General features: G+C 35.7%; 1 protein-coding gene across 1 annotated transcript; it reads right to left on the bottom strand.

The window, feature by feature from the left end:
* Positions 1–367: 367 nt before the first annotated feature.
* Positions 368–13799, bottom strand: LOC125654118 (plexin-B-like). The gene is made up of 11 exons (XM_048883900.2): positions 12605–13799; positions 11877–12080; positions 10099–10260; positions 9433–9527; positions 9010–9136; positions 7906–8077; positions 6098–6188; positions 5562–5587; positions 3610–3801; positions 1751–1945; positions 368–1592 (listed from the first exon to the last, which is right to left on the bottom strand). Exons 1-11 carry the CDS (start codon positions 13790–13792, stop codon positions 1036–1038), a joined length of 3009 nt encoding a protein of 1002 aa, XP_048739857.2. The 5' UTR covers positions 13793–13799; the 3' UTR covers positions 368–1035.
* Positions 13800–14703: the final 904 nt, after the last annotated feature.

Genomic DNA, 14703 nt, shown 5'->3' with positions numbered 1-14703 from the left:
CCGGATGTGGGATCAAGTGCCTAGTAGGAGTAAACATAATATTATTTACATACCAATTTTGAGTACAGAAGTGCATTACCGTTGGTATGAAGCATGCCAGAAGGCATTCGACTTCATGGCATGTTGTATTTGCAACAACTACTACAGAGAATTTGCAAAATGCTGATTTTAAAGAAACTGTTTAAATTCCTGTAACATCACCATATTTGTCAGTAGCCTGGCTTGGTTTAAAAATTGATCATAAGCAGAATATGCTCTCGGGTACCGAATCAGTTGAGAGACATAAACACCATGTGCAGGTGATAATGGAATATTGTTACCTGGGAAGTTGACAATCTTAAATCATCCCATTTGTCATAAAGTTGAATTGATAGTTTGCGTTTAATGTTCATATTCAATACAATATCTGAATTTGAAGCAGATGTGAAAGAATCTTTCGAGTATTTTATATCAAGTTCACTGACATATATCGACTCAAAATATGACTTATCCTTGTTCGTTGTGAAAGTGAATATGTTTAATATGAAAACATTGTCAATGTGTTTTATAAATATAAGATTATGTCACGTTCAAGACCACAACAAGATATTTTTCTTCTCGTGTAGGAGCTTTTGAATAAACACTGCCTTCTAAGAATACTAAAACAGATCGGATAAAAAGGAACACAATTTGTGCCCATGGAGATTTCAACAGATTATGGAAGATCCGATCTCTAAAGACTACGTAAATATTATCAAAGAGGAACTCCGGCATGCATCTTATTATTATCAACTTCAGAGTACATGTGCGTAGAATCAGAATATTGTTTCTCATAGAAATTTTATGGATGACTGATCACAAGATATGAATATTTCCGAGTTCCATTTAAATCCAATTCCGCATTAATTTTTCTTATTCCTGTGACATGTAATATAAGTTTGGCTTTAAAAATTCTTTTCTGAAAGATACATCTAAGGAAGTTTTCCAATAATCCTTTGTTATTCAGAAACAGAAATTACATTTGATGAGGATTCTTTACAGTAATTCCCATGTTCATCACAGTTTGGTCACAACAATTCCAGAGAAGGCCTTTTTGTCGCTCTCCAAATTTTCAGACACAGGATGTTCTGTTTCAATGCAACTCTCGTTGGCTATATTGCAAAGATTTTTGTCATCATTTTGGTTTTCGATCCCCTCCAGGACAGTGGCCCGAATCAATTTATCGTAAGTATTTTCATTGCTTTGGTGTACTCCCATGTACCAGTGAATATCCGTGCGCTTATCATCAAATGGCTCCAATGTAGCCCGTGCTTCTCTTGCGCCTTTGATGTCAACATCCGTCATTTCCACTACTCCTAAATATGCCCCATCTAAAGATGGAATTTCTTCCAAATTCGTTCGATGGAAAGGATTTATTTCGTGGTCGTTGATTTCTTCATAGTGAGGATAAGCCTCATCTTCCACGCTTGCATTATCACGATCTTTGAATTTCTTCTGTGAGTTATGTTGTGCAGTCTTCGATTTTCCACAGTAATATACATAGTAGGCAAAAGGTATTATGCATACTACAACACCCGCCACAGACACCGCAATAGCTATCAAAGTTGCATATCCTACAAAAAAAAACAAACAACCAAAATAGATATACAAAACATTCTTCCCCAAAATGTTGATAATATTAAAAACAAATTGTCATCATTGAGCCATAACCAAATAAAAGGAGGATGTTTCCCCATACACAGAATACAAGAAAATTAAAATCTCGTAACACCTGATGCACATTCCATGACATTGCAGGGTCTGGTGTCCTTTTGAATGACTGATCCGTTACATATCTGCAAGACGTCTTGTAAGCCACGCTGAATACAGGTGCGTAGTTTGATTTGGCTTTCTATACCTTCACCACAAGTAGCACTGCATTGACTCCATTCTTCAATTTCTTCAAACGGGGTCCATATCCCATACACTATAGGTATTAGAATAAAGTAAAAATTTCTGTACTTTGGATGAAATGAAAGTTCCATTAAGTGTACGTTTTCTGATGACATAATGAAGAGGGTTGGCCCAGCAAGGCGTAGACACTGCGAGCTGTACAAATATTATCGAACTTTCATTCAAATTGTCAGTGATATATGAAACTCGAACGAGTTTTCAAAAAATCGTCTACTTATTTACTACTTATTTTGCTCTATATATTTGTTGGTGTTATATTTATTTCGAAAGTGAATAACCTGTAGCTTTTAAGTACACCATGCCAAATCTACAGTACTTCTGGTACAAACAGGATCGGTGATACGACGTTCTTATTTATTATCCTAATGCTTCACCAGTAAATCTACAAACGTTGTCATTTGTGGTATGACGTTGAATGTTTTGAGAGTTTGATAAGCTTACAATTTACTTTTCCGTTCCTAGCTTATTGAATGATTCAATGACCAAAACATCTAAACTATTTCCAGTCTTGGCGCCGTTTCTTTTACAAATCGCATCGTTTTTATTTAAATGTAGCAATTGATTAGTAGCAATGTTTGCCGCTTTGAAAAACACTTTAACATGTTTACTTGTGGTAAATCGAAAAATTTACTGAGTGTTTAAGCATAGGAATTGAAAAACATGGGGGATGGGTTCTTGCAAAATTAAATAAAAAACAACGACAACAAAAATAACAAACCAATTGAAAAACGTAAAACAAAAAGTAACTTATCGGTGTGTGTTTGAATATTTTCTAATTTACGTTTACAGTAAAACATTAATAGTGAAGGAAAGATGAAGATAACGAACAGTGATAAATCTCATAACTCCTATAAGGAATACAAAATAGAGAGTTGAGCAAACAGGGACCCCTGGATATACCAGAGGTGGAATCAAGTGTCTAGGAGGAGTAAGCATCCCCTGTCTACCGGTCACACCTGTCGTGAGCCCTATATCTTGATCAGGTAAACTGAGTTATCCGTAGTCAAAACGGCCTAGCAATCGTTTAAGAAACACGTCTGACAGCATTTGACCCAAAGATATGTTACATTTATATCGGCAAACTAGATCGGTATAACGACCATAGAATTTGCGAAATGCTGACTTTAAACTAGACTGATGAAATCCCTTTCACATCAACTTGTTTGTCAGTAGCTTGTCTCAATTTGAAAACTGATCATACGTAGAACAAGCTCTTGCGTATCGAATAAGTTGAGAAACATAAAGACTATATGTAATTGATAATGGAATATTGCTACATAAATATGGGAAGTTTACGATGGCGAATCTTTTTTTTATCACAATTTTTAATCAAGAATCAAACACGGTGACATTTCTCTGGTTTATGCATTGAGTAATTTGTGGATATATTTAGAAAAGAGTGAATGTATTAAAAGTTAAAAAATACTACGAATGGAATCTTTGTAAATAACTTAACCCCATCTATTCTGATTCTCAAAACATATTCCAGTTTCATATATACATGTAGATGAACCATTAGTACATTAGTAATACATTTAAGGTTATAAGTTAAAATTATCCAGCACAGAAGCGTAAAATTGATACGAAATAGATATGAAGATTAATCAAAACGAAAACGTTTCAAACAACATGGAAATGTGAATTGCAGAGCATATATACTTAGAGACAGTGTCATACCTGGACACTCCAGTGTGTTACATTGCCTAGATTCGGTATCTAGTCCGGATCCGCCACAGAAATCCCCACCATCTGATGGAGCAGGATTCGTGCAGTTTCTTGATCGTGTTCGATTTTGAGAACCTCCGCCGCATGATTGGCTACACGCAGTCCACTCGCTAAAGGACCCAAACATGGACCATCCACCGTCCACTTTTTAGGGATAAAGATACAAACAACGCATACTGAGTATATATATATATTTCTTTGAATAATGTATCAACATCAATTTATACTGACGGATTATGATTGAAGTACTTTTTTCTTTACACGGATTTAATTGTCCACTATTTACTTTTTCTGTTCATTCCACAGGTAGAAAACATAATTCACAGATTTCTCTGCATTTACACCTTTGCATGCAGTATGCTAGTAGTAGTCGTGCAATTCTTTCGATTTCTTATTACCACATATTAAGCGTACCACGTCAAGAAAACATATTAACAGTACAGTGATGATATCCAAAATAGTGCAGTGATATCTTTTGAATTCATATAGGTTAATACTCAGAAACAAGCATTCAGAAAGTAGAATTGCATAAGCAATACATGTCCCATACTGGCGGCCCCATTACTTGACGTCTGTACTTGATATTCGAGAGAACATACATTTGATGTTATTTGACCTTGAACTATGACCTGATACATTGATACCAAGTCACCATGTTTACCAGTATCGAGTTAGATCAATGTTTTGTTGTTCACACAGTTGACGCATGTGGGTTTTTTTTTTTTTTATCAGGGATGAAATAGTTTTAGTCTTTGGAGAAAATATGTGGAGCAAATATTTAAATAATCGTGCAAATTGGACACAAAACAATACACCGATATAACATTCATATCTGTATGTTGAAAATACTTATAAAGGACTTCTAAATACTACTTACTCTCAATTGTTTGAAGACTGATTTCGAATTGCAGGATTGCGGTAATTTGACAACTGCCACAGCATCAGACTGCGCTCACCGACTACACGAAAATACTTGCGTGATTAATAAATTTGATATCCATTTTCATTGATATGTTCCTTTTGTGATTAATGAGCTTGAAATGTTGAATTGATGAAGTTATCTTTTACAAAGCTAACGATCAAGTCTCGTCGACTGCCTCTATTCAGACGTAATACTTTTAGCGCATTTCCATCGTAACAGAATCCCGATCCCGATGAATAAAACTTAAAATATTAAATTAATTTTTGTAAAACTTGTCCACCAAACGTTGAGCTGTAGTTTGCCACTTTGAAAGGTTCCGTGTTTGTCCAACTCTCTATTTTGTATTGTTTATTGGATTTATGAGATTGATCACTGTTCGTTATCTTCAGCTTTCTTTGAAACTACACTGCAAGCATAACGAAAAACGCCTGGAAAACCAATATGGGACAGGCTGACAGTCAGACAGAGGGACAGATGGAGAAGAAAGCTATAGTCCCCTTCGGTTTTACAACCGGCAGGGGACTAATGACGACCAGTCATAGCTAGTTTGACTGAATCAGTAAAATTAATCTAGATTAATATCAGATGTAGGTAATGTGATTGAATCAGTAAAATTAATCTAGATTAATATCAGATGTAGGTAGTGTGATTGAATCAGTAAAATTAATCTAGATTAATAGCAGATGTAGCAAACCACCAGCCGTAGTATGATACAATGTATTGTAACGTTATATAGGTAAATACCCCGAAAATAACGACCAATCGTAGTTAGTGCTAAAATCTAATTTGTTAAATTCATAAATAGATTGATATACAGAAATAATTATCAAAAATAGCTGGAATGATGAAACTTTTGAATTTATAAAGGTTAATACTTAGACATGATAACCAATGATGGCTAGTGGGAAGGAAACTGTTGCATTCATACTGGTAAACACCCAGACAATAGAATTCTACTAGTAAATATTAATGATATTCTCACCGATACAGGTTTTAGATGGACAATCTCTGTAAAATGAAATAACTTTGCTCTAAAACCATGCTTCTAGTTCCAAACTGACACATGATGAAATTGAACTACGTATGTACTATCGGCATCATTCATTTGGAAATCTCTTATTTCTACAAATCTACAGTTATTGAGAATGTGATGGTAATGGATTTTCTCAATGTTAATTTTTTCACATATATGTATACTCTTATCAGTGCTAACTTTTCCACATATATAATCAAAAATATAATTCATAGCTACATTACTCTTGTGAGCGTTTGAAAACAGGTATCTACTGTTAAAGTAATGAGATAAATAAAGAAAATAAAGTGCAAATTTTTACTGCTTCTTTCCGTCTTTCGGGGAAGAATTGTCATGTTCAGATTTTAGACACACAGTACATCCAATACCATGGGATATATTCAACAGATAATGTCACCTATGGTTATACTTAAAAAACACAAAAACCAAGTTCCCATGGCAACAGAACTTTAGTACATACAATATAACAATTCACTAACACTCACACTGTCATATTGATGCAGTTGAATAGGTCGATGTTTGATGACAATAAACTAATCCCGTCAAGTAAGAGGAAAATTTCCATCTTAATGCAATCTAAAAAGAGTAAATAAAACAGTACCATAGAATATGTAAATGGAATTAAAATCACAATATATCAAAAGGATGTTGGGCTTTGTCATTGACAACATTATATGTAATCTTTGAACATCAGTCCACCATGGGCACTAATTGTGCACCTTTGTAGGTGATCTGATTTCTTATGAAGATAGAATTTATTCAAAATGTTTAACATAAGACGAAGAGATATCTTGCTGTGGCCTTCGGTTAGGTATTTAGATGCATTGACGTCGTTTTATTTTTAACAATATTCACTTTCATTCACATGTCCATTCGATATATCCCAGTGAATTCGATATAAAGGACATCACAAAGTCTTCCACATCTATTTCATATTTAGATCTTTCACTGAACATGGACGTTAATGGCAAACTAGGATATCAACTTTAAAACGAACGGGATGACAATATCTCTTTCGTCTCTTTCGTCTTTCCATATTCACGTAGAAACATTCCATGACCACCTACATAGAGTATTCATGTCTCCCAACTTATTCGATATAAGAGACCAAGGTTAGACTACTGACAAATAATTTGATGTTATAGGGGTTTCAGCAATATCCTTTTAAGGAAATATTTCGCAAATTACATCGTCGTTATAGCGATCATATTTGCAAATACATCGTCGTTAGGTAGAATGTTTTCTGACGTGCTTCATATCAAATGTTAAGCCGTTCTTTCTATTCGCATTTTGACTACGGATTACTCTGTTTACCTGTTTAAGGTAGAGGGCTCACGTCGGGTGTGAAGAGGGGATACTAGACACCTTATTCCCCTTCTGGTGTTTCCTTGGCTCGTATTTGTTAATTTTGTATTCTTTATAGGAATTATGAGATTGGTCCCTTTTTGTTATCTTTTCAGAATATTAAATATAGCACCTACCTCAGGAGAATTGGTTGTTGATACTGACCGGGGTACTTATTTACACTGATCCGATATAAACTGTAGTCATCTACATGTATCGAAAGTGTGTTGCATACTTCTGTATCATGCCATAATTTCCAAAATGTCAAGATATTATTAACAGTTTGGTGTTTGAGGCTCTTTGGTAAAAAAAAAAACCCAACCATTATGTGTGTGTAATCCATCTGATCCCAAATACATTAGAAAGATGATAAATTTTATATTTACTCCTAGGCACCTGATCCCACCTCTGGTGTGTCCAGGGGTCTGTGTTTGCCCAACTATCTATTATAGCTTATAAAGCAATACAAAATAGCACCGTCGTGGTGGCCGAGAGGTTAGAGCGTTCACCCCGCATGCGGAAGGCCGGGGTTCGAATCCCGGCCGTGACAGACCTAAGTCGTTAAAACAGGTAGTGACAGTTCCATCGCCAAACGCTCGGCATCAGGTGTGAATGTCACGGGTTCTCGGAGATGACCTTAAAAACGGATGACCCGTGTCACAGTAGGTGTGGCACGCTAAAGAACCCTCACTGCTCAATGGCCGTAAGCGCCGAGCATAGGCCTAAATTTAAACCCTTCACCGGTCTTGGTGACGTCTCCATATGAGTGAAAAATTCTCGAGCGTTTCGCTCGTTCAGCAAGATACAATCAATCAATCAATACAAAATAGATTGATAACTGTTCGTTATGTTCACCTTTCATACTAGAACTGTTTTTGCTTGAGACCCTTCCTATCAGCATACTATGAATCTGTAATTTCTATAGCCAATAATATATCATTTTACTTACTTCGAGATGGAAATTCTGGAAGGTTCGGTACCTTAGGCAGATCACATATCATTTCGTTGTCTGTCAATTTTTCTCCAGCCATCAATATAGATTTTTCTATTGTATTACCGCTGTATAAGCAGGAAAGGAGACCTGGGTTTGCAGGCGGTAGGAATTCAAAACTGATGCTAAGCTACATAATCAGGAAATTTAAAATAAAACAAAATATCTTGTATTCATGCTATAAAGGCCGCTTTCAAGGTTTGTTTTAAGGATTTGACAAATAAAGACAATTCATAGTGTCTAAATATGAACGTGAAATATCGTATAACTGGTTTTTGGCAGGACATAAATTTGGCGAATTCGGTTAAACAAGGTATGCCACTACTTTTGGTGGATAAAATGTTGGTGAACTATGATTTTTTTAAATTTATCTATATAATACTGATGTACGTAAATTTTGTTATATTATTTTGGTGAATCTTTGGAAAACACCAAAATAGACCAAAATTATATACCCGTCAAAACATCGGATATACGGTACTTCTCTTGAGAGTGCTGGCCTGTAATGTAAAACTTATCCCAAAGATGAACGTGCGAAGATATGTTACAAACTGAGTTTTAAACACCATCTTGTAATTAAGATCAATATTAGATAGTGCTTAGTTCTACGATACCTTTGATGTCGTGTTTAGACAAGATCTCACGATAAAAAGACTACATCACAATACATCACCACTCAGAAAGAAAGAAAACGAAAAACGAACTGCCTTATGCCAGAGAATCTGAAGTTATACCTTTTAAAGATCTAAATACGCTTTTCAGAAATTAATTTTTATACATCAACAATCTAGTCAACTTCGTTTAGAATAGGTCCTCAGTACCCCCTTGCTTGTCGTAAGAGGCGACTAAATGGGGCGGTCCTTCGGATGAGATCGCAAAAACCGAGGTCCCGTGTCACAGCATGTGTGGCACGATAAAGATCCCTCACTGTTCAATGGCCATAAACGCCGAGCATAGGCCTAAATTTTGCAGCCCTTCACCGGCAGTGGTGACGTCTCCATATGAATGAAAGATTCTCGAGAGGGACGTAAAACAATATTCAATCAATCGTTTAAAACTTACCTTTTTATTCTCCATTACATCATCCATGGTGATATTCTTAGGACTGATTGAAGATATTCGTGGACAGTTTCCGCTGAGGATATCTACTCCCAGTGTTACGTTCTCATATTCCCTTCCATGCTGACACCTAGAGTGTGGTGCACAATTAACAATGACAATGAAGACATAAGATTAGACTTTTACGTTTATCAATGTCGATATGTTTACAATGAAAACCGAGGGAAGTTGAAGAAATGCCATGAATGGCGGGTGAAGATAACGAACAGTGATCAATCTCATAACTCCTATAATCAATGCAAGATAGAGAGTTGGGCAAACACGGATCCATGGATATACCAGAGGTGGAATCAGGTGTCTAGAAGGAGTAAGCATCCCCTTTCAACCGGTCACACCAGCCGTGAGCCTATGAATAGAGTACACTACCTTCCTTGGAGAGTGCGCCACACACAGTATGGATCTTTTCTGCAAGTTTCACAGGATGCATAACCTTCACATTCACTGGTAGGTACTTTGTAAACCTGTTAGATACACACAACATATTTGTGGATTCAATTAAAAAAGAATTAAAACTAAAAGTCTTAAAAGTATTCAATGATCTTTGATAAAACAATCAGGAAAAGTATATGAACATGTATGGTCCTACAACAAATTATATAGTAGACAATTAGTAGTAGGTACTAATGTGCAAGTTACGCAAGAAATGTCTAAATCTATCGGAAAAGTCAGTGTTGAAATGCCTGAATATATCGAACAATGTGTCCACAGACACTTAAACAAACTAATGAGGTTACTAGTAGTCTAATACCCTAAACTAACTAAATCTAAAGAAGACTACCTATAAACAAACTAAATCTAAAGATATTACCCCCAAACAAACTAAATCTGAATAGACCACTAAACTAACTAAACACTACCCCTTACTGGGTGTGTTATTATGATATTGTAGCAAAATAACAGAGAACTTTCTTGAAGCGTTCATGAAATAACATCTGGTCAAACGTTTTTGAAAAAAATAACCTGCAAATCAACGTTTTAGGCTAAAAGTAATTAAATCTTGTCCATTGGCAGGTTAATATATCTTTCATTTACCGTGTCTCTGGTAATTGTAAACACATATTTGTTAATGTTATCAACGATCACATCCTGTAGAAAAGAGTTCGCCTGATTCAATACAACGCTTCCATATTCCCGTGCCTCTGTCAATGAAACGCTTGAATATTCCCATGCTTCTGTCGAAGAATGGAGTACTATCTGTCAAAGAGTTATATAATTGCGTATCAATTAAATAAAAACTTTCTGTTGTGATATGAACATTTATGGACATTTATCAATACGAAAGGTGAAGATAACGAATAGTGACCAATCCCATAACTCCTATAAGCAATATAAATTAGATAGTTGGGCAAACACGGACCCCTGGATATACCAGAGGTGGGATCAGGAGTCTAGGAGTAAGCATTCCCTGTTGACCGGTCACATACGCCGTAAGCCCTATATGTCGATTAGGTAGACTGAGTTATCCGTAGTCGAAATATGTGTGCCAAGAACAGCCAAACAATCGGTATGAAACACGTCAGACAACATTTGACCCAATGATAGGTTGTATTGGCAAACTAGATCGTTACAACGGCCATATATTTTGCAAAATGCTGACTTTAAATAAGACTGTTGAAACCCCTGGACCATCAACATATTTGTCAGTAGCCTGCCTCGATTTAAAAACTGACCATATGAAGAACAGGCTCTTGCGTATCAAATCAGTTGAGAGACATAAACCCCATATGCAGGTGATAATTGAATATTGCTACATGGATATATGGGAAGTTGACGATGGAGAAGCTGAAGTTGTATCATTTGTCATAAAATTGTGTTGTTAGTTTGCTGTTGACATTAATGTTCGATTTATCCAAATATGTCTATAAGCAGATATAGAGGACTGTGTAGTGCCTTTTATTTTGAGTTTATTGAGATATATCGAATCGACATATGAATAAAAATTATTATTGTTAATACACAAAACGTCGTCGATATAAAGGTATCTAAATGTGAAATTGAAAGCCACAGTAAGATTTTTTCTTCACACGTAGAAGTTTTTGAATAAATTCTGCTTCATAGATATTATACATATATTTTTGTTTTTGTTTTTGACAGCGGATTGCTCCGTTTACCTGATCAATATATAGAGCTCACGGTGGATGCGACTGGTAGACAGGGAATGCTTACTCGTCATAGGCACTCGATTCCACCTCTGGTGTGTCCAAGGTTTCGTGTTTGCCGAACTCTGTATTTTGTATTTCTTATAGAAGTGCTAAGATTTATCACTGTTATCTTCACCATTTCATCAAACAAGTTAAAAAGAAAGATTATGCCTTTAATCGTATATATATATATATATATATATATATATATATATATATATATATACAAAATACAGAGTTGGGCAAACACGAAACCTTGGACGCACCAGTGGTGCCTATGACGAGTAAGCATTCCCTGTCTACCAGTCGCATCCACCGTAAACTCTATATATTGATCAGGTAAACGGAGCAATCCGCTGTCAAAAACAAAAAAACAAAAATATATGTATAATATCTATCTATCTATCTATCTATCTATCTATCTATCTATCTATCTATCTATCTATATATATATATATATATATATTATACATATATTACAAAACATAGATGCAAGGAATACATGTTTAGAATTTGTTATTGTTTTGTTAACAATGAAAGCGTGGAGGAATATCTGCATAGTTACCCTTACTTCTATTGTTTATATGTGACCATAATACGAACAACCTACACATTTATTCCTTAATGAAAATGAAATAATAAAGCATAAATTTTGCTACACGTCCCCACCTTTCGTAATTGTCCTCTCGTGGTGCCCACAAACGCCACAGTGTGACCCGAATCTACGACCAACAAGGCGAGAGAATTCAGCAGTGGAACTTTGTCGATGGCTGGAAATTCCAGAACAGGTGACCCTTCAATTGGTGCACCATTAGTAATGATGAAGTGACTTAACGTAAAGCAAAGGAGTTCAGCGTCAGTGAAAGATGGTGCCTGTGAAAAAGTAAAAAAGTATTTATGTAATTCCTGTCATTTCGGGTAATTAGTGTACCTTTATTATCGGTTGCAGTGGCTCAGTGGTTAGAACATTAGGTTCGTGACCGGAAAGTGTTGTTCATACATTAGCCGCCTCAAACTGAAGACGAAAAAATGGGCAGTGACTGCTCATTCCTCAAATGCTCAACATCTTAGATCTTTCTAAGGTATGTGTAAAAGGTAGGTGTTATTACGATAAAGAACCCTCTCTGCGATGCCATTAGATATCATATATCTAGATTTCCATGTTTTGCCTTTGATATTTTTACACATTGTAATGATAACCATTTTCCTCATGAATGCGTTGCAGTTGTAAACAAGACACGTCTATGAATACGGAAGTACTTAATAGTACGTCTTATTTAACGGCTGGATATTCCGAGAGAGAGAGAGAGAGAGAGAGAGAGAGAGAGAGAGAGAGATTTAAAGTGTATGTATATAGCTATACTACAAGTGTAACAATGAAATCAAATATAACTAACCGTATATCTGATAGGACATTGATTACCATAATCATACTTATGATGTGCAGCAAATGTGTAATTTCCGTTCAGACATTCTTTTGCAGTGTCTAGAATATTTTGTATTATGTCAGACATTTGATACACACACATTGCACTTCTGTTACTCAGGGTTTCGGTGAACACGCCCACCAGAATATCCTCCACGGAAGACAAGTTGGTAAGTTTTTGTTTCGTGGAATTTTTAAAATAGATCCCCGGTTTGATCACTTTTGCCGAATGGACAAAGTTAAAATTTGTTTTCCCTTCTCTACAGATTAGTGGAATCTCGATGTAAGTGTTTAAATGATCATCAAGCCTACACATATGAGCGATTTTCGAATGATATTGAGAGTGTGTTTTCCGCCTTTCATTGGATATGATGTAGCTGAAATTTCCCACAGAAAATCCACTGACGTATAAAACATTTTTCGGTTCTACGAAAGACGAGTCGGTAACGAAGCGCATTTCTCCTGTTGTACTGAAATAGATTTCACTGAGACTTCTGATACTTACAGCAGGAACAGAGGTTCTTAAATTACGTTCAATGGAATATTTTGGAAAACTATTGCCCTCGGTGGCTACATACATCATAGATTCCATTTTTGATTTTCGTGAATTGAAAACTTCAGTAATAAAAGCAACAGAATTCACATTTTCTTCATTAGGAACAACAGCCAATGATCCTACCCCTATTAAATCGCTTATATTTCCTAACCTGCGAATTTCACAAGTTCCCTGACGGATAGAACCGCAAACAACGACTTCGTCCTCGTGTACTAGGAGAACGTTGTTAGTATTATTTGTTAAAACCAGCTCTGACGAACAAGAATAATCCGAAACTCCACATCTTTGAGAATCATTCTGTGGGCCGGTTATTGCACGTTCCATGATTTCCAAATTCGAAGAGAGCTTCAGAATCTTATTCATGCCTCCGATGAAAATATTTCCCGTCTGATGATCTAGCGCCATGTGTTGGAATTCTCCATCCCTGTCTACGAAAGACAAGACCCTCTCATTAGAAACGGTGGACACCCCCATTACTATCAATAAGTGTAAAATTAATTTCATGATGAATGACGTGGTTTGGCGTCTGCTTAAACTGAAACACGTAGAACAAAGAATTTTTTTTATTAAGCATATCCACAAAAAATAGACGCCTTTATACATTAGTTTCCTTGTGAATTTTGGACTTATTTTAATTTCCCTGTTTTTATCTACAACATTTTATAATGACGTCAACAAGTGTCGATTTTGTGTTAAATGATAGGAACTGTAGTACTATAGTTGTTTCGATAGACACGCGAATTTCTCTCTTTATTTCCCTACACATCGGACATGTATATATCGTGAATTGATAATCACCGTATTTCGTATAGACATAAACAAGCCCACGTGTCCAGGACATTTACCATATTTGACAGCATTGTGACCAGGAAGTAGTTTATCTATCGATATAGCTTAAAACAAGATGTGTTTGTGAAACACTGATATCCCCGTATGGCAGCACATTAATTCTGGTATCCAAAGAAAGGTCTTGTCTTATGAAATACACGTTGTGAAATACTAAAGTTCTGAATTACTAACCATTTAATAAAAAGGAGACAAATTGCTAAGAATAAAAAAATGGCGTATAACTGGTAGTGAATATAATTATGATTTTGTCACATTGGCATTGATGTCTAAAGGAAGACTGAACTCTCATGAAATCAGAAGCCATATTAGGTCCCAAGCGTGGGGTCCCGACCTGCCCCATGTATTAACCACATCAATTTTATTGCTAGAAGAACACTTTACACATTCTGACCAATTAAATTAAAACTTTGACAACACCCATAATAAGATACTAGTATATTGGTACATGTCTGTGTTCAAATCAGCTGAATTTTAAAGTTAATAAAAATGCCCCATTGCTTGTCTCGTCATTTATTAACTTTTCAATTCAGACAATGGTGAGGTTAAACACACGGAATATATGCAGCTACCTAAACAGTTTCATATATTCGTTCTGTAATCCGCTCTAATGAACGATATCCTTAATTCGCATACAGCTCGTTAGAGAATTAATTTTAAAAGGACGT

This window comes from Ostrea edulis, chromosome 7 (assembly GCF_947568905.1).
Source record: "Ostrea edulis chromosome 7, xbOstEdul1.1, whole genome shotgun sequence".
Lineage (NCBI taxonomy): Eukaryota > Metazoa > Mollusca > Bivalvia > Ostreida > Ostreidae > Ostrea > Ostrea edulis.
The sequence above is the reverse complement of the archived record's forward strand: the minus strand, read 5'-3'. Positions and strand labels throughout refer to the sequence as shown.

Coding starts and splice junctions, on each gene's coding strand:
- LOC125654118 (XM_048883900.2), bottom strand. CDS start 13,792: ATGTATAAAGGCGTCTATTTTTTGTGGATATGCTTAATAAAAAAAATT. Junction 6,189..7,905: donor TCCAGAATTTCCATCTCGAA/GTAAGTAAAATG, acceptor TACTCTTTTTAG/ATTGCATTAAGATGGAAATT. Junction 1,593..1,750: donor TGTCATGGAATGTGCATCAG/GTGTTACGAGAT, acceptor TTTTTTTTGTAG/GATATGCAACTTTGATAGCT.